Source organism: Copadichromis virginalis, linkage group LG19 (assembly GCF_057382275.1).
Source record: "Copadichromis virginalis isolate Kocher_CV1m ecotype Utaka linkage group LG19, C_Virginalis_male_GT1.1, whole genome shotgun sequence".
In the NCBI taxonomy this organism is placed as follows: Eukaryota; Metazoa; Chordata; class Actinopteri; order Cichliformes; family Cichlidae; genus Copadichromis; species Copadichromis virginalis.
This window is the reverse complement of record NC_140636.1, coordinates 32,676,952-32,695,447: the sequence shown is the minus strand read 5'-3', so window position 1 is coordinate 32,695,447 and position 18,496 is coordinate 32,676,952. Positions and strand designations below refer to the sequence as shown.

Here is an 18,496-nt window from a genome sequence, read left to right as displayed (position 1 = left end):
TGTGCGTGTGTGTGTGTGTGTGTGTGTGTGTGTGCGTGTGTGTGTGTGTGTTTGTGAGAGAGAGAGAGAGAGAGAATGTGAGTGCATCACACAAACACTCAGACTCACACATGCACACTTAAAGCTGTCCTCATGAGTTATGTTTTCTGTCCTTGTGCTCCAGAACAAAGCAGTGAATCATGCTGTTTGCATCCCCCCACCCCATCTCTTGCCACACTGGGTGATGCAGCAGACATGTGTGCATACCTCACACTCTGCCAAACAACAACTTAGGAGGTAAAAGAAAACTCTACAAGGTCATTATTTCCCCTCCATAGTTCAAACACTGCCACATACTTTCCACAGCCCGGCTGGAGCCAGCAGACTGTTTGTGCCAGGACCGGGGCTCGGCCTGTATGGTGGGTCTGTACAGGGCAGGCTGGTACCCGCTGACCCCTGCCCTCTCATTAGTGGGACGTGGAGCAGCGGAGTACCGTGCTCCCCAGGTCATGTTACATATGGCTTGCAGTCTGCTGCGCCGCATTAAATGTCAGCTTTGAAACCATCTGAAAGATCAGAGGTCAGTGTTTTTAATAAGGCCAGAGTTCTGGGGGAGTTCCCTCCTTTTTAACTGCTCGCCTGAGTATGTTTCACGTTGCGTGTTTGAAATTGTGGACAAAATGATCCACTGCACTGTTTGGTTTGGCGTTGGGGATGTCCTGGGGTTTTTTTTCTTTGTTTTTGCCCATAAAAAAGCATTTTATTTATGAAATCTTTAAACATTCTGCTGTAGAAATCCAAACACGCCGTCTTTGTGGCAGCGCTTATTTTCCTTTTCTGCTGAATTCATAGGCACAATACACAAAGGTGGAATTTGGAGTTTTCTGTTCCCCCTCTCCACCCTCCTCTCCCCTCCCCGTGAGATCCACAGACTATGGGATCCTGCTGGAAATGGGATATTGTTCTGGGCTCCAACAAAGCTGTTTTCACCCTCTTCAATATTACAGGAGGAGCTACCTGATACCTAACAATCAGCTAATCCACTGCCCATGGCAACGAGGTCACCTGTGCACAGGTAACTTTATCCAGGTTGCCTGCTTCTCTCTCCCTTTCCCGATAGTCCCTGCCATTTTTCTTCTCCCCCTCTCTGTGACTCAACAGTGAGCACAGACAAACAGCCTCTGTTTATTTAGGTCATCAGCTAGATCATATATAACTCCCGTAGCCAGGATTCCCCGAGCAAGGACGACTCCTATAATCCAGCACAGACACACACTGCAGAAAATAAAAATCCCCTGCTGTTCATTCATTTGTCAAACTTTGTCTCCATCTTATCTCTCCACTGCTGGTTTGGTCAGGTGCCCATTGCGCGAACAAGTATTGGCTTGTGATTCATGAATTCACAGCGAATCCCCTCAAGCCTTGAGAAGAGCCTCGGCTCTTTTCTGGATCAACTCTGTGTCTGTGAGTGACAGCACCTCAGATTCATTCTTCCATATGTTGAAGTTAGGGAGTGGGGGACTTGGCCTTCACTCAGGGAAAAGACCATTGGATTGGACTGAGCTGTGGGGAGCTGCAGACCCCCCACCCAAAAGGAGCTTTACCTCTGGAAATCTCATTGCTGTTTATTTGAATTACAGAGACTGAGATGAGAAAAGGAGACCTAATGAACTCCAGGTTGCCAGGCATGTGCAAACGATCACTGCAGGTTTGCAGAGAGCTGCACCAGGCTCGCTGGATTAAAGTGTGCCAGTTCACCCCTCCCCAACCCCGTATCCTCACAATCTGGCTGCACAGGACTCCAAAACACTGAGATGAGATGTTCTTTTTGTCCATCATAAACTTCCATTTATCTCAGACATGCTGTGACGAAAGAGAATTAAATAACGCTATTAGTCATCTTCTAGAAAGAATTAAAAATGCCTGTTTTCCGTTTTTATAAATATAAACTTTTATTGCAGTATGGAGATTTAGAAAAATACATTCACATAATTTCAGATAACAAACATATAATTCAAACTAAGATTAAAAAACAAAAAGCAACAAAGACACAAAAAAGACTATCTTTTGCCCACAACTCGTTTTTGGTTTATGACATTAAAGCACTGAGGATACTTTCACTGAAATGCCCACTCAAATGAGAGGATCATGTCACAGATCCTCAAGAAAAGTGTTACGAGGCCACTAGCATGTAGATCCACTGATAAATATGCATGGTGCGAGTTGGCCATGAGGTTGAAATGTCCCGCTTACGGTCACGTATGAAAGCGAGAACTCCTGCTGTGAAAAGCAAATGGGCTCTGCACTCCTGTGTCTTTCCCTCAGTTGATACCCGACTAATGTCCCGGCGACGGTGACAGTGGGAAATCTCTGAAGCTGCGTGGCAGCGCACGAGCCACAACAGAGCTTCATTTTATGTTAGTCACAAGACAAAGATTAAAAAAGTACAAGGCACAAGTGTCCCAAACACGATGATGCCACGCAAAGAGAAATGACCACAATCTCTCTCTGTTTTTAAAGTGGGACGATTTAAAAAACAAAAACACAATTTGTCCACTTAGTCACGTCCATAACTTCTGTCCCTTTGTTCCTTATACTTTTCGAAAGCATACGTGATGTTTGCACCTGGTTTTTACAGAAAAAATATAATTCGTGATCACTGACATCATGGAGACGGGTCATAATGGAAGATGATACAGCACGGTGTCACCACATCAAGTTGACATACTATTAGCTGCAGCATTAGAAAAAACATGTGACGTCCAGCGTGCGAGCTGACCTTTTTGATCATCGTTCATATGCTGGTCTCACAGGTTGATGATGAGGCTTGAAATAGGAGCCATTGCCGAGAGGGTTGTGCGTTTGTTGAGGTGTGTCACACATGACAAAACCCTCAACACAAAGGCTGTTTGAAACACATCCGTTGTATTGTCACTATGGTAGTGCAAATGCCCAAACAGGCCAATGCCATTGTGTATGTTAAGTAGCAGAAAGGCACATTTTGTCTTAAATGTTGTCCCATTTTTGAACCCTCCCAGCCCATTTGGTATGAGTTAAAGCACAAAAAGCTGCACTTTTTAGTACTGATTTGTGAGGCTTTTGTAGACAATCTAAAGTGCTTACTGAAGGACACTCCCCCACCCCCAAATCAGCAGCTTTGTGTGTTTAGTGACCTATTCTCTTTATAAACGCGTGTGCAGTCCTTCAGTAAAGCTGTTGCTGTTTAACTGACCATTATCATAGAGGCTCACTTGCTGTTCCCCCTACAGCATGACCTTTTTGGTTTGACCCAGATGACGCATTTAGTTTGGAGGAACATCCTTGTCACATGACTCTAGGCTTTCCAGCACCTGCTTCTGCAGATCAAATCCACTCAACAGGAAGTAGCAGGTGCAGTCTATAAAAATGCACATTTAGACACGGCTTAAACGCTTACAGCAACATCTTCTGTTAGCACATCACCATCGTAATGTTTCGTCTTAGGAAGCTGGGCTTTTAAAACATGTCACAGGCTTTTTTTTATTATTATTATTTCGTGATAAACTGATAAAGCCCACCTACTAGGCTCCTCTCTGACTTGAGTGCATTGTAAAAGTCAAATGAATGCAAATAATTTAACATTGAAAAGGAAATGAATGTTTTTTAAAAAAAAAACAAAACAAAAAAACAACCCACACACACGCACACAAAAAGGAGTAAAAAGATTCATCATATCACTGCTTGGGCGGACTTGAGTGCTTCTGCAAAAGGGAGAGGTTTGAGGTTAAAGGTCAGCCATGTCCTCATCCATCTGCACTGTCTGTAGTTTGGCCAGCTCCTTTCCCTCCGTAGCCTCCATCTCCCCACACATTGCCCGCACCATTTCGTTCATGCTTCCTGAACCCGAGCCATCCACCTTGCTCTCTGAAAGGTTCATGTAGTTGTTGTTCATGCCGGGGCCCATCAGGTGTGAGGACGGTGCCCCTCGGACCTCGTGGCCCCCAAGGTACTCTGTGGGCTGGAGGTGGTGGTTGCTCGGTTCTGTTTGAGCCATCAGGGGTGTACTGACAGTGAGGGTGGTGTAGACCTCTGAGTCCGGGCTGGATGAGCTGACGGCAGTGACCTCGGCGGTTGAGGCGGGACCTCGGCTGGAGGAAATCTCTTCTGAACCGGAGTAGTTGATTTGACCACTGGGGTCCAAGTGGAGCCCGTGATGGTACGAGGAATAAACACCTCCCTCCAGAGGCTCCTTCTTGATGGATGGCTGGCCGCTATTGCTCATGCTGTAGAGAACCGTACTGTGGTGCAAAGATGCCATGGTCAATTTGTCCTGCTGCTCGAATGAGTCGCCACTGGAGGAACTCACTGCTACATTATTCAGAGCCATGGTACCTGTGGTGATACAACAATAGATCAATACATATATCTTTCTCCAGTTTGGCTGCAGTAGATCCCCTTCCCGCTGCCTGATCCCCTCTTCGGTTCTTGCAGTATTATGCGTTCCATTTACAGCAGGCCTTGGCCGCAAAATTGCTGTTGTGTGTCTTACACACTTTGAGGACGTTAAGATCGACCCTGCAGTTGCACCAGAGAACAAATGAATAACGCTGCCAGAACTCAAGAGAAAGCTGCAATTTTCTTTTTTTTTTCTTCTTCTTCTAATTATTCATCCTGGTTTACATTCTCTGCTTCATGTCAAAGTAAGTGCTGTAATGGCTTATTCCCTGTTAGTGCATTTCATGGCCTCTGATTGTCTGCAACATATTTCCCCTCCCCTGCTCTGGAGATCAAGAGCGTAATGATGATGAGTGATGGTGACTTCAGAACTTGTTTTTATCCATCTCTGGGGTTTTAAAAGGACCACCACTTCTATATATACGTGTGTGTGTGTGTGTGTGTGTGTGTGTGTGTGTGTGTGTGTGTGTCCCTTCTATATTTCTTCTGGTCTGTGTTATGTGCACCATCAGCCCCTAGGGCTATGGCCCAAACACAGACAAGCCAATAAAGCAGGTCAGATATATTGGGTGGGTGTAGTAGAGACCTGTTGACAAACCACTGGGGACATTTAAGGAGGGGAAAGAGCAACAATCACGTATTATAATGCAAGGTGGTATAAGGCTGTGATTTCTGTGCTATAGATTTAATTCAGATCTTCATTCTGATACAACATTGGATTCTGTTTTTGTACTTTTGTTGACTTTAAAAGTATATAAAGACAGTTTGATTCATATATAACTGTCTGTTATTAAAATCAACAGCAGATGGCTCTAATTTTTATCTAAAAATCTTTTATCTCCCTTATGAGACATTGTTGCTTCCTTAGTGAGAATAGTTAAAGTACAATTATTCTTAGCATAGTTATATTTGTATCCATGTCCATTCTGACTCAGTCTCTTCCATGAACATTTCAGCTACACATGACCACGTAACCTCTAAAGGTAAAAAAGAAGATCAAAGTATTAAAATTGAATCATCTTAGACAGCAAATCACTTCATGAACCCACCTTGTTGTGTAATTGTTGAAGAAGAGGAGGCAGAAGAAAGCTGCAGGGGAGGAAGACCTACGTCGCTGTTGAGTAATGAGCTGCCATCGCTGTCAGAGACTCCACTTGGTACCTGGACCAGGCTGTAGCCACCCAGCTGCAGAGCGCCTGATGGGGAGCTGAATGTCAGAACAGAGGAGCCGCCATTCTGGGCAGCCATGGTGTGAACCCCTTCCAGCTTCACCTCTGACCCATTCACACAGCCAGCGTAAGATGCATATGGCAGGGTGGACTCCTCAGCATTCCCTAGTCCTTTGTCCTGTCCTGTCTGCATCTGCATGTCCACTCCAGAGCCCCCCAGCAGCACCCCTCCAGAGGGTCTCAGAGGATTAAATGCCAGGGGCTGGATGCCCAAATTGAGCCCGTTGAAGAGGATGTTTCCAGGTGAGTGGAGGTAAGATGATCCACCATTGTGAAATACAGTAGAGGGCGTGTTACTGGTCACTAGACTTCCATTGTAGAGACCGCCACTGCTGGATCCAGGAGGCATCTTGATGTCCCCGATCTGTTGGATGACCACCCCACTGTCCAGAGGTCCCGTCTGAATAGGAAGGTTCCCGTGGGTTATCACCCCATCTGAAGAATTGGAGAGAGGACGAGGAGACAGCTCCTCCTGGCCTTTACTGGACTCATCCTCTGTGCTGTGGTTTCCATCTGATTCACTGTAGAAAAACAAAAGAGGAGGGAGAAAGATGGCAAATGGTGTGTAACAAAACAGAGGAAAATAAAAAGGGAAAATTTGTGTACCATTTGTATATGTTTCTGGGAAGGAAGAACACTATAAACACCGACACAATTAGACCATAAACTCGTATAATGGAATTCATTTCATTTCCACCCACATTTTGCTTTTAAGCCAGAGCACACAGACTCACATTTATTGCTGGGTTATTACAAAGCTTTGAAGGCAGGCTGTGTCTGTGTAGCCCTCTTACCTCATGGAGAGCTGCATGGACAACAACCAGGCAGCGTCAACAACCGTGCAACCATTTGGCGCAATAAATTCTGGAGTGACAAAATGCCAGCTCTGACAGGCCAAATGGCTTCAAGTATTTATTTATTTGTTTTGCCTCTGATTTGGGACGTTCCAATGAAAATTCTTATTTTTAATTTTCCAAGAATAACAAAGTGAAAGAATAGGAGCAGCTATATTAGCAGCCTCATTTTGTTTACTAGCCCCCTTTTAAAAGACTGATTAAAACAGCTGCACCACTTCACACCCCCACTCCCCCCTAAGGGACACACACACACAAACACACACGCATCTAAACCCACCACTTCCAGGAAAATATAAAAGGGTGTCACAAGTTTAAAAAAAAAAACAGGGGAAAAAAGAGAACGAAATCAAAGGTTTATAAAGATTTAAAAACTTTGAAATTATTATTTTTTTTACTGGCGATTTTAAGACAGCTTACAATGGTGTGTATATGCCTCTGTGTGTGCGCGCGTTCGTGCGCGTGTGTGGTTAGAGAGACAGAGGGGTCACCTCCACCAGGTGTGCGTCATCTTTGTTCACTCAGAGGGAAACATGAAAGAATAGCGTGCACATGTCAGTCTGTTTGTCTGCGGGATTATGAAATGAAGCGCAGGAGTTGATGGAAGCTCTGAGATCCTTTCTTGATCCAAAAGGAAGAAGGGGAGGGCAAAAAAAAGAAGTCATGATCATGAAAATGATTTATGTGCTACTGAGTACACGCGCACCACCAAGTGTGTGCGTGCGCGCGCTCAAACACACGCACACACACCACGAATAGATAAGAAGATTTTAACCTTTCAAGTCATCTTTTGAACCGTCTCATTAAAGTTGCCCACTCCCCGCGTCTGATAGTTTAATCGCTGAAGTGTGTATTTTGTTGCTTATGGTTTCCATGCCTCTTAGCACCAACGCACTTGAAACTTGATCTGAATGGCAACAGCTTCATATTTCAAAACATTAAAAGCGTGCTCCTAACCCCTTTTACAAATAAATTTTTGTGTTTCTGAACTATGAATAGTTATTGATTTAAATTGTTCGTTCTTATTTGTGAGGCCGGCAAGACGATTATGAAATACACTCGGTATTGTCAGCAGTCGAACTTGGTCCAACTGCATAATATAGCCGCTTTTCCATTAAAAAAACAACAACTTTTAAATACTTGGTAAAGTTAATCGGCGTTCATTTTAATTAAAGGGCCTTTTACGCACATAATCTTCAGAAGTAAAATTTATTGCCGTTTGATGAGCGATCTGTGACGGGAAAAGGTCTGTGGCGTGCTCCTTTTGTTGCCTCACCTTTTTGATTGTGCTTCCGACGGGTTTCTGTCTCTCTGTCTCCTGTTTTTGAACCAGTTGCTGACCTGGGTCAAGGAGAGTCCGGTTATCTTGGCGAGATTTCTTTTCTCCGCTGGAGACGGGTACCTATTTTGATTATACAGATCCTTCAGTGCGTTCCGCGACCTCTCCTTGAAACAATAAACAGTCTCCTCGCCGTCCCAGATAGTCCTGGGGAGAGGATACTTTCTCCGGATTCGGTACTTGTCCACTGCGCCCAGGGGTCTACCCCGCGCCTTCTCCGCCTCGGTGTACCGCGCTTTGTACCACAGATCTTGCAGAAAGGTGTGGTTGGACGGACTAAAACTGTGGTTCTCCAAAATACTGTACAGCTCCTGATACCGAGCCTGATGGAAAGCTACGAGGGCTTGAGCTTTCAGGATGCTTTCGTTGCCCCGTAGCAGGTCACTCTGTGGCAGGGACCACAGGAACCTGGCCAGCCGGTCCACATTGCCTCCCTGCTGCAGTGCCTCGCAGACACACGCCACTTGCTCCGGGGAGAAAGCAAGAGAGGAAGCGGCATTCACCAACAGCTCAGTGCGCACCGCGTCAGTGCTGGGAGTCGTGCGCTCCATGGGCAACTCCGCCGCGTCCAGCGCCACAAGCTTGATGCACTCCCGCGTATCCACCTCCTTCACATTTTCCCTCTTGATGTCATTTGCTGTTGTGACTTCTCCGGCAGAAGAAGAAGACATTTTTTTTTTTTTGGTTCAAGCCTTCCCTGGTAAAGTCACTCCTCCCCGCTCGATCAGGTTACCTCCTCGCCATGCGAATGCGATCGGATATCTGACAGCAGCTGTAAGTAGATATCTCTCTCCCCTTTTCCTTCCAACGTGACTTTTACTCTGCGGGGACTGGAGCTGGAGGGAGACACGGTGGGGTCTATCTACAGGAGCGCCTCGCTATTGGCCGTCGAGGGCCCGTAAGGGAGGAGCGAGCATGGATTCAGACGCGAATGTTTGGTTTCCAGCTGTCAGTCATATAACTTCCAGTAGATTAACGTAGCTCACCTGTGCAAGGTGAGTGCTTTTGTGATCGTGGGAACGGGATATCTTTGTTGTCTGTATTGTCAGGAGATCATTTGTCTGTAGGTATGCACATAAAAGAATGTTTTATTTCCATCTCGATGTATGGAAATCCAAACGGAAGTAATGCTGGGAATACTGTCACTCACTTTATTTAGCCAGTTTACATTTATTTTGACAATTTTAAAGTAACAAATGTTAACAAAAAATAGATATCAGATTTACTCACACTTTAAATTTGTTTTTATTGTTATTTCAGGAATGAAGGTAATAAAGTTTCAGCACAGATCCTGCTTTAAGTGGCTATTGCGAGGTTGTAGCCTACCCCTCCCACCAAAGACTGGATCGGAATACTATACGCGACCAAAGCAATGTCAGAAAAAAACAGCACACCCCTATGAAAATGTAGCCCGTCCCTTCAAAGATATCATATGAGGACTAGACCTCAAATTTCTCTCAAGAGTAGCTCATTCCCAAATCAGGTGATCTGTCTAGCATCACGTAACAGGTGTCCAACACCACATCATTACTGATATTTGAACTTTAAATTATGTTTTCATTGAATCTTTTATAGTAAAAGAGTCTCAGATCGTCTTAACAATTACTAGCATCCACATATAGTCAATAAACTATTATAGCTCAAGGACTGGGAGGAATGAAAACTAAAAATATTTAAATATCAAACTAATTCCTACGAAGTTCACGTTTTCTCGCAATGATTTCATAAAACTAACTTAATGTAACTTACGAGTTGTTTTCCCAAATTCACAATCATCCAGAAACGATATGATGTCAGAAACCCAGGGAAACAATGTCTGGGTTGATTTTTGTTTTTAATTATGTTTCTGCTCAGACTTACAAGATCATATGCAAGTTTTTTTTGTTTTGTTATATTTACTCGATTACTACCATTACTACTACTATTACTACTAGCTAAAGTTATTTATTTACTTAATTTATTTTACCTCGCTTCCACTGGGACTCCCTAGCAACCCTTGCATGTATGTGCGCCAGCAGCTATTTGCACCTCGCCTCTAAAAGCAATCATTAAATAGGAACACATCTTATTAATGCCGTTTCCTGTCGGACCTGATTTTGTGTAACGCAGTGGTTCGCAGCTTGGAATCTGACAGGAGAGCTGCAGGTTATTGACGTGTTTTGTTTTGTTTCTGAAGTGCTTTTTATTATTGCCATTATTTTTTTTAGTGTGGTGCAGACAGAAATGGACGAACAGGGCTGTCCGAGATGTAAAACAACCAAATACAGAAACCCGTCGCTGAAGCTGATGGTGAACGTCTGCGGCCACACGCTGTGAGTATTCACACCTGACAGCTACAAGGAAAGAGCACAAATCCTCCACAACATCGCGGCGTTTCTGCTCCAGGCTGCTCGAAACGACACGCAAACACAAAGCACCCCCCAAAAGCAGCTATAATATAGCGTTTAAAACTGTTTCCGCACATACATCTCTAGTCTTAATTGGGGGACTTGGACGTAAACAAAACTGATAAGCCTCGAATGCTGACGGTTTGTTGGGCTAGCTCATATTTATAGTCTTGGTGTTAAATAGCTGTGTCATTGTAGACAGAAAGTGTGCTTTAGAGGTGGGTTATGTTTCCTGATAGAGCTACACAATTGCAAAGCTAGGCTAATACTGCTGGTAAACACAGTATAGCGGCCATTGTTTACATATGACCTACACTGGCTGTAAGCAGCTCAGCTTAGAGACCTCTGTAGAAAAGCAGACCCTGCAGTTGTGTCTTTGTGTGTGTGTGTAAAGTACAGCAAGTTTAGGATGGCAGGGGGAAAAGTGACTAATGATGAGGAGCATAAACACCCTGTGCTGAGTTTTGAACCACATAATGAATATGGATTATTCAGAGGTTTTTGAAAAGGGCCAGCTCAAAGGTGCAAATCAAATTCGAGTTTGACTGCGCAAGTTTTTCCATGTTAATCTGCCAACCTAACTAAAAGCTACATTTTTATTTGAATGGCTGCACCTCTGCCACAGGTCTGGCTTAATTTGGAATTTGTCATTTTTGCATTAAACGGAAAATATAATGCAAAACCTAAAGTAATGTATTTTATTATTATAAGAGGCAATGATGAGATGGTTTGGAGGGAGGATATGTTGGTTAAAGGATATTGAAGATGGAGCTACCTTGCTGGAGGAAAAGAGAGAAGCCACAGTGATGGAGGAAATGCAGAGGGTTGGTTTGACAGAGGATGAAAGGGACAGAATAGGGTGAGATGGAGGTAGATGATTCACTGTGGCTACCCCTAAAGGGATCATATGAAAGAAGTAGAAGATTATGATTATTATTTGCATAACATACAGAAATGGATGAAAAGTTAGCATGTTTCCATTTGTTCGTATTCTGCTACTTCTGTGCAGCAGCATCATGTAGATACTTTTTCGAACTTCACTGTGCATTTTTCAGCATTTAACCTTGTCCGCCCTTTAAAAACATGGACGTTTAAATGAAGGGGACATGTTCTCCATGAGCATTATGCAGCGACGGTGGTAGCTTGATGAGCACATCTTTTTCGACCCTATCTGTTTATTGACCGTGCCATCAGGAAGTGGTCGTGCTTTGTCATCAGGTCAGCGGGCTCATAACTCACTGCCTCTGTCTGGATGCAGGACTACACACAGAAAATTAAAATGATTCTGCAATGAAGCAATTTGGAAAGATGTCCTAGCCCGGGTCACCTTGGATCTGTTCCTCAGAGCCGGTGCGACAGTGAATTTATGCATCACTTGGAAACTGCTGCACTCCCTAACCATATTAGTATTTTCATCACTGATGCTTTTTGGCTTTTCTTTTCTCCCCCCCCCCCTTTTTTTTTTTTTTTGAAGCAAGTCTTACAGAAATGCTACAAGATCTGTAACTCTGTTTCAGAGTTATCCATTTTCTCATTTTTAATCAACAACGCTCTTCAGAAAAACTATATAAGAAAAAGAAAATCTAAGAGGTTAATGCACATGGTTAGTTTTTAGATGGTTATATAGTTTTTGACTCTGTGCACCAACATACATCTTTAATCCAAGGGGCTTAACAAAAGCAAACAAACAAAAGCCTTTGGATAAATGAAACTAAGATGAATGAATATATACCAGAATTATTTAAAGAGAAAAGTATGGAGAAAGAGTGAAACAGCTCCTGATCTAAAGCATATCACATCATCTGTCAAGCATGGTGGAGGCAGTGTTATGGGATGAACACGTATGTCTGCCAGTGGAACCTGGTCACTAGTGTTTGACAACGTGACTGCTGATAGAAGCAGCACAATGAATAATGAAGCATACAGAGCTAAACTCTCTGCTCTCATTCAGCCAAATGCTGTAATACTGATCAAAGAGCTCTTCAAAGTACAAATGGATAATGACCCAAAGCTTATTGCAAAGCCAACCCAAGAGTTTCTCAAGCCATAGAAACTGGATATACTTCAATGGCCAAGTCAGTCACCTGATCTCAAACCAGTAGAGCATGCTTTTCAGTTACTGAAGACAAAACCGAAGGTAGAGACCCACAATTGTCGACCTGTCCTGTGTGTACCCTGCCTTTCACCCTATGGTAGCTGGGATGGGCTCCAGCCTCCCCGAAGCCTTGATAAGGATAAGCAGAAGAGAACAATTTGATTCCCAGCGTCTCCAGTCTGCATGTCCTTGGTATGAGAGAGAGAGTGTATGTGATAGGTAAAATGCTTTAAAGATGTAAAATCTAGTGCCATGTGTGTGTGGTAGCATAAAGCACTTTAAATGTTCATGAAGTATAGGAGGGATATATATAAACACCGGCCTGTTTACCAGGAGAAAGTAGCACTAGTGAGAGCACAAAGCAGTTCAGTTATTCAGAGCGATAATGCTAATACAACACAACCAATTCTTCGCAAAACAAGTCATTTGAAGATATCACCCAGGCCTCTGTGAAGCCATTTTCTTCAGTGACTGTCCATTAAAGGATTAATTGACTTACTGAGATACATATACTAGATGAATCATAAACAGCTGAGAATACTTGGACTCCATTTAGATAAATGTAAGAATGTCTCTTCTTTGAGTGGCCTGTCCAGTCTGCGCTGACTAGCCTTCAGCAGTTGCATTATTAGCTTCTCCATGCATCTAAATTTAAACTCCACCGCAGCACATTTTGTATCCTTGTCACCAGGGGCATTTGATGTGGGTTATTTATTACCTTTGCACAATGACACTGGGTCCGTGTCCTTTGGCATTTGACACTGGGCACAGGCAGGCAAAAACAGTTGTAGCTGAGGCACACAGTGCTGTTTAGAAAGTGGACACAGTGATGCTAACATTACAATTATAATCGTATGCTGCAGGATAATCTACAGCAGCAATGCAAGAAGTCGTTTTGGGGATCGTTCAGATTTTATTTTATTTTTTTAAAAAGCGTCCAGTGTGAGGTTCAGACATGTTCTTGGCTTTTCTTTAAAGTACTATAAATGTGCGGTTGGGGCAAGCTTTTAGTTTAAGCAGTCATAGTGTTGGTCTTTGGCATTTTCTGATTGTGATGCTGCAGGTTTTGCAGATTGTTTAGATTTCATACAATGCCATTACACAAATCCATCTCTACTTGGTCTTGAATCGACCCTTGGTCTAAGATGGAAACAAAAATATAGAGATCACTGTAACAAGCAAACAAGCTCGGTCTCATGCTGTCTCCTGCTTTTCTGTTTTTGCACTTTAATTCAAAAGTGACACAGCAAAGACGCAGGCAATGTCACTGAGAGATGGTGGGGGTAGTGGTGGTAGAGGAGTCTCTTTGCTGAGCCAGGGCCCTGTTTACCTTCCCCTTACCACCCCCTTTCCCTGACCTGCTGACAGCTGCAGATGGGAGAGATAGGAGCCTGGAGCTCCGAGCAGGACAGGTGAGAGAGGGAGGAGTCAGGAGTGCTCAGTCAGCGACAACAGCCTTGAGACTCAGAGATGGCAAGTAGCTAAAGATCTGTCCATTTAAATGTTTGCAATTGAGCGTAGAATTGGCTAAAAAAAAAAAAAAAAAAAATCTTGATCCTCCTTTGATCGCAAAATGAAAGAAGCTCACAATCTCAAAGCTGGCAAATTGATTCTAAGAGTCTCCTCCCTCCCTTTTAGACGGTCATCTCTTTGCTCTAGAGTTACACAGGATTTCCCCTTTGGAGAGTTCTGTTGTGTGGTCCATTTATGGGGCGGGGGGCTAAGCTACACCCCACTCCTTGCCCCATTTTGATGAATGGGCTCTTTGTGGGCCTGTGGAAACAAGCTGAATCCTTCAATCTACCTCCATATGGCCAGGCCTATAGATCTCCTGTAGCCTGAGGCCACAGCGAACATCTGCCTCTTCCAGGCTGCACTTCAGACTCCGAAGCACCAACTGGATGGCGCAGATGTTTGTCTGCCGTTCAGCTTTCATTTTTACATTGCTGTTTCTTGTAAGCCAAGCTGAACTGCTTGTAAGACAGTCCTCCGTGGTGCTTCGTCAGTTTGTTGTATAGCTGCTTTGAAAGCTTTGGTGTCACAACTCTGCAGGTTGGGCTTGTTTGACCCTTATGTGTGACGCTAGGTATAAACAGCCAAACTCCACGGCTCTGCAGTTTCTCCTTTAACTGCTTTTTTTTCTGCTTTAAATCCTGCTGATGAAGTGAAATGTCTTGCAGGATGGCTCAGTCATGATTGTTCTAATAAGCTCCATCCCTGGAGAACTTTTGACTTGACACCAGTGCCTCATGCCCAGTGTTTGACTTTTGGGAAGAAATGACTCAACCATACCATCAGTGACGTGTGGTGAAAAGTCGGGTTTTTTCCCCCCCCTTTAGCTTTGTTATACTTTATTATGAAAACTGTAAATGCTCAAAAGCAGATAGTGCTATTTGGAAACCAGATGTCTTTTTTGAGGTGGTCACAAGCAGGAAGGTGGATTCCTGTTGAAATAAAGCTCCACAGAGACCTAATTAAAAGAGTGTACTGTGCAAACGTTTATCCAGGCTCTCCACCCCATCAGGGGAGATAAAGGAACATTCCCATTGTCTTCGGTGTCCACTACTCACTTGAGTGTGACTGATGGGTAAACGCCTACCTGCATAAAGGTGTGATTGATGGCTAAGCACAGAATTGTGCCCTCAGGTAGGTCTGCTGATTGGTTACCATGGCGTTTCCAGTGAGGGTGCACAAAGTTCCTGTTTTGGCCTGTGTTTCTTTTTTTCTTTTTTTTAAAACCTGAAATAGTTTCTTCCTTTTGTGTAAAGGCACGCTCTTCACCGAGGAGAGCTCTGATTCATTGTTGCTTATATGGGGAACTAAAGGCCACCTGAAAAACTCATCATGACTTTGCTGTACTGCTACATATTTTTGCCTTGGAAAGACGTAGCCGTTTAACAGATTTATAGCAAATACTTTGATCAGTAACAGCCTAGATTTCCACAGTGTTTAAGATTGTGGTTTATTCCATTGCAGCCTCCTTTCATTTAGGCACCATGTCAGGAATAATAAGAAAGTGGGGGAAGGTTGGAATGACTTTTGGATCCGTTTTTAAAAAGGTATAAAATATTTCAGATTTATTAAAAGCTTTAGTTTAAATGACAGTTCAGCTTAAGTAAGATACTGCTGTTGTTCATCTCTATGCATTTCCCAAATTACATAAGACTCGGTCCTTTCCTGTAATGATAGACTATGCCATGAGTTACCAAGCTGGATTTTATCATATTATGCAACGTGGCTAAATGACTGAGGCCTGTTGAAATAACAATAAAGTAAATGTTTTTCCAGTGCAGACAGACGCTCCGCTGATGGGGTGTCGGGCTAATTTCCTCCTCTCTGAGAGCGGGAGGCAGTCTAATCGACATTCCAATCATAATCCCAGCCATCTTTGAGCACTCAGAGGAAATATTCATGTTCCCCATTATCACCCATTGTGTCTGATGGTTTACAGAGATTAAAAAAAAACCACACAAACACAAATCTGCTTTATTCTGAGGGAAATTGCCACATACGCTCACACAAGCGTGCTTACTACTGACTCTCAGAGGTGCCCAAGGAGGGTCACCTCTGGGGAAAAAATGCAGTTCAGCTTGCTGTTTAATGCCTGTTTTTGTTGCAGATGCGAGAACTGCGTTGAGATGCTGTTCGTTCGCGGCTCGAGCAACTGCGTGCAGTGCGACACGCCTTTGAGGAAGAGCAACTTCCGCGTGCAGCTCTTCGAGGACCCGACAGTAGATAAGGAGGTGGAGATTCGTAAGAAAGTGCTGAAGATGTGAGTGAGGGGGACTGTGAGGGTGAGGGGTGTGGTTCTTGGTGTTTATATGTCATCCCATGCCTCCTCCCACTTCTTAAGCTACCTTTTGTCTTTCTCATTACACTGTTTGTTTTGTAGACAATGCATCTCCCCGGGGGTGCTCAAACGGGAAGGCTCTTTCTCTGCCAGATTTTTACTTCTCAGCCCCTCCCTGCCTCCTCTCTCTTCCCTGTTATCTGTTCTTTAATAGCCCCTAATTGACATCTAATGTGCGCCTATTAGCCAGGATACAGACATGGTATTATAAAATGGTTGATTTAATGGAAGCTATTAATGTCGGTGCATATTTGCTCTCACCAGGTTTTACTTTTTTGCATCACCACTTCTCTTGTTTCTCTGCAGTTACAACAAGAGAGATTTTGACTTCCCCAGCCTGAGAGAATATAACGATTATCTGGAGCAAGTGGAGGACATAGGTAGGAGCTTGGAGCTTCATGCTGAGACTAGTTTAATGATTTCTCCTTGACTCTGGCTGCACAAGAGGATGTTTTACAGGCATTAGTGTCAGCCGGGGCCACAGATTAGGAAACAGAACTTGCAATGTTCACACGTCTTCACTGGCAGGTCAGTGTAAACTTGTAGCTTGGATGTATTAGAAGAGCTGCAAAACAGTGTAAAAATCCATCTAAAACAGACAAATAAAACTGATGGAGTATTTCTTAAAATAAATAAATAGATATACCATTTGGGCCAGTGATGCTGTTTCCATCAGTCCAGTCACCTTGTGAGGTTTTTTTCTCAACTTTTATTTTCACATTAGAAAACTGCAGGTTTAAACAGTTTAAATGCTTCTCCCATCCACCGCTGGTTTATTTTACACAGCGAGGGTGGAGCTAAATTGAGCAGAAGCTAAAATGAAAGCTGTCTGTATGCAGATAAACTTCTATATAATTAAATTTGGCAGATTTCTTGTAAATTGTCTCTTTCTAGCAGCAACACCTACAGCATGTATATAAGTGGGTCTTTATTATGTTAATTTGTATTATGAAATATATATGTGTTAATAAATTGTATATATTGTTATAGATTAATCTGGCAACATAAAATAATCAAATTTGCTTGTTTTTTGTGCGATCTGCTGGTTCGACGGCCCAATGAGGGGGGAAAAATGTCATGATGAATAATTTCTCCTCAGCTCGTCTTTACATCGTCCCTGGGTTTAAGATATCACATGCATGTTGATTTCAACATTTCAGTTGAATAAATTTGTCGTTATTTCGAGTACAGTTTTAAATGATTTGGAGGATTTAGATAGTGGGTTTAATTAACGGTATTGTGGACTTGGAGACAGTGGTTCTGTCCACAGTGTGAGTTGTGATGGATTGATATGTTCAACAGTGGCTGTTCTTTTGCACACAGTGTATAACCTGACAAACAACGTTGACGTGGAGAACACCAAGCTGAGGATGGAGCAGTACCAGAGAGAGAACAGAGATGTCATCCAGAGAAATAAGGCCAAGCTTGTATGTACTTTTGAAGGTTTTCCCCCCTTATAAAAGGATAATACCTAATAATGACACTTGTATTTAAGATAAACACTGGCCTTTTTTATTTTAAAGCCAGCTGCTCTGTTTGTCTAAGAGGGCAAAGTGTAGAATCAAGTGCAACAGGGCGGTGCTACAGCTTGTGTAGAATCTGCCGCGTGGTCAATAAAGCGACAGGTTCTTCCAACTTGCCGACTCTCTCTCCTCCTCAGACACGGGAGCAGGAAGAGCTGGAGGAGCTTCTGTTGCAGGAACAGCAGAGCAATGAGCAGCGGCGACTGGAGGTGCTGCAGGAGGAGCAGAGGCAACTACAGGCCAAGAGGAAGAACAAACAGGCTCTGCTGGACGAACTGGTGAGATGCACACGTTGCATGGCCGTGTGCATGTGTAATGACAAATCTAGTGATGCAATTAGCGAGTCACATTATGACAGATGTTCCATGTCGGATGTGCATGCGCTCGGCTCTAGGGTTCGTGGATGTGAGATCATTAAGAGCTTATTACCAGTCATTGTGCTGCAGGTTGCATTGTTCTCATTCTGTGATTCCAAAGCCTATCGGCTCCATTGTGTTGAGCTGCAGGCTTTGAAAGTTATTGTTCCGGCAGAGCGGGCTGCTGAAGGACCATCACAGATAGCTGGCTAAGCTGTGTGTTTGTTTGTTTAAGGCACAGGGCCTGTTGACTGTAGGCAGATGAGATCAGCTCTCACCCCCCCCCAGGGGAGCTCTCCTGAGCTCTGACATCTGTACGGCCCTGTGGCCACTAGGCTTGCTATTCTTATGTGGGAACACTCACATACATTACATCAACAAATACATTTAGACTGCATGTTGCCGTTTCCCGGAGTGGCTAACTAATCAATAAAACACATCAGTAGGAAG

General features: G+C 43.6%; 3 protein-coding genes across 4 annotated transcripts in view; 2 read left to right on the top strand and 1 right to left on the bottom strand.

Moving 5' to 3' along the window:
* The window catches only part of ppm1aa (protein phosphatase, Mg2+/Mn2+ dependent, 1Aa), a 74,584-nt gene extending 69,141 nt beyond the window's left edge, over positions 1-5,443 (top strand). The window contains exon 6 of the mRNA XM_085440920.1: positions 5,370-5,443. Within this exon, the coding sequence (XP_085297046.1) occupies positions 5,370-5,387 (18 nt within the window). The 3' untranslated portion in view covers positions 5,388-5,443. The remainder of the gene's footprint in view (positions 1-5,369) is intronic.
* Positions 1,912-8,626, bottom strand: six4a (SIX homeobox 4a). The gene is made up of 3 exons (XM_085440913.1): positions 7,773-8,626; positions 5,463-6,163; positions 1,912-4,350 (listed from the first exon to the last, which is right to left on the bottom strand). Exons 1-3 carry the CDS (start codon positions 8,504-8,506, stop codon positions 3,743-3,745), a joined length of 2,043 nt encoding a protein of 680 aa, XP_085297039.1. The 5' UTR covers positions 8,507-8,626; the 3' UTR covers positions 1,912-3,742.
* Positions 8,627-8,637: 11 nt separating this feature from the next.
* Positions 8,638-18,496, top strand: part of mnat1 (MNAT1 component of CDK activating kinase) — a 34,267-nt gene continuing 24,408 nt past the window's right edge. Inside the window, exons 1-6 of one of the 2 annotated variants that reach the window (XM_085440922.1) lie at positions 8,638-8,830; positions 10,043-10,147; positions 15,937-16,089; positions 16,474-16,547; positions 17,491-17,594; positions 17,828-17,968. In XM_085440922.1, the coding sequence (XP_085297048.1) occupies positions 10,059-10,147; positions 15,937-16,089; positions 16,474-16,547; positions 17,491-17,594; positions 17,828-17,968 (561 nt within the window). In that variant the 5' untranslated portion in view covers positions 8,638-8,830; positions 10,043-10,058. Of the gene's footprint in view, positions 8,831-9,924; positions 10,148-15,936; positions 16,090-16,473; positions 16,548-17,490; positions 17,595-17,827; positions 17,969-18,496 lie in introns of those variants that run through there. The other variant, XM_085440923.1, reaches the window with a different exon arrangement.

Coding starts and splice junctions, on each gene's coding strand:
- six4a (XM_085440913.1), bottom strand. CDS start 8,506: ATGTCTTCTTCTTCTGCCGGAGAAGTCACAACAGCAAATGACATCAAG. Junction 6,164..7,772: donor TCGGAAGCACAATCAAAAAG/GTGAGGCAACAA, acceptor GTTTTTCTACAG/TGAATCAGATGGAAACCACA. Junction 4,351..5,462: donor TTCAACAATTACACAACAAG/GTGGGTTCATGA, acceptor GTATCACCACAG/GTACCATGGCTCTGAATAAT.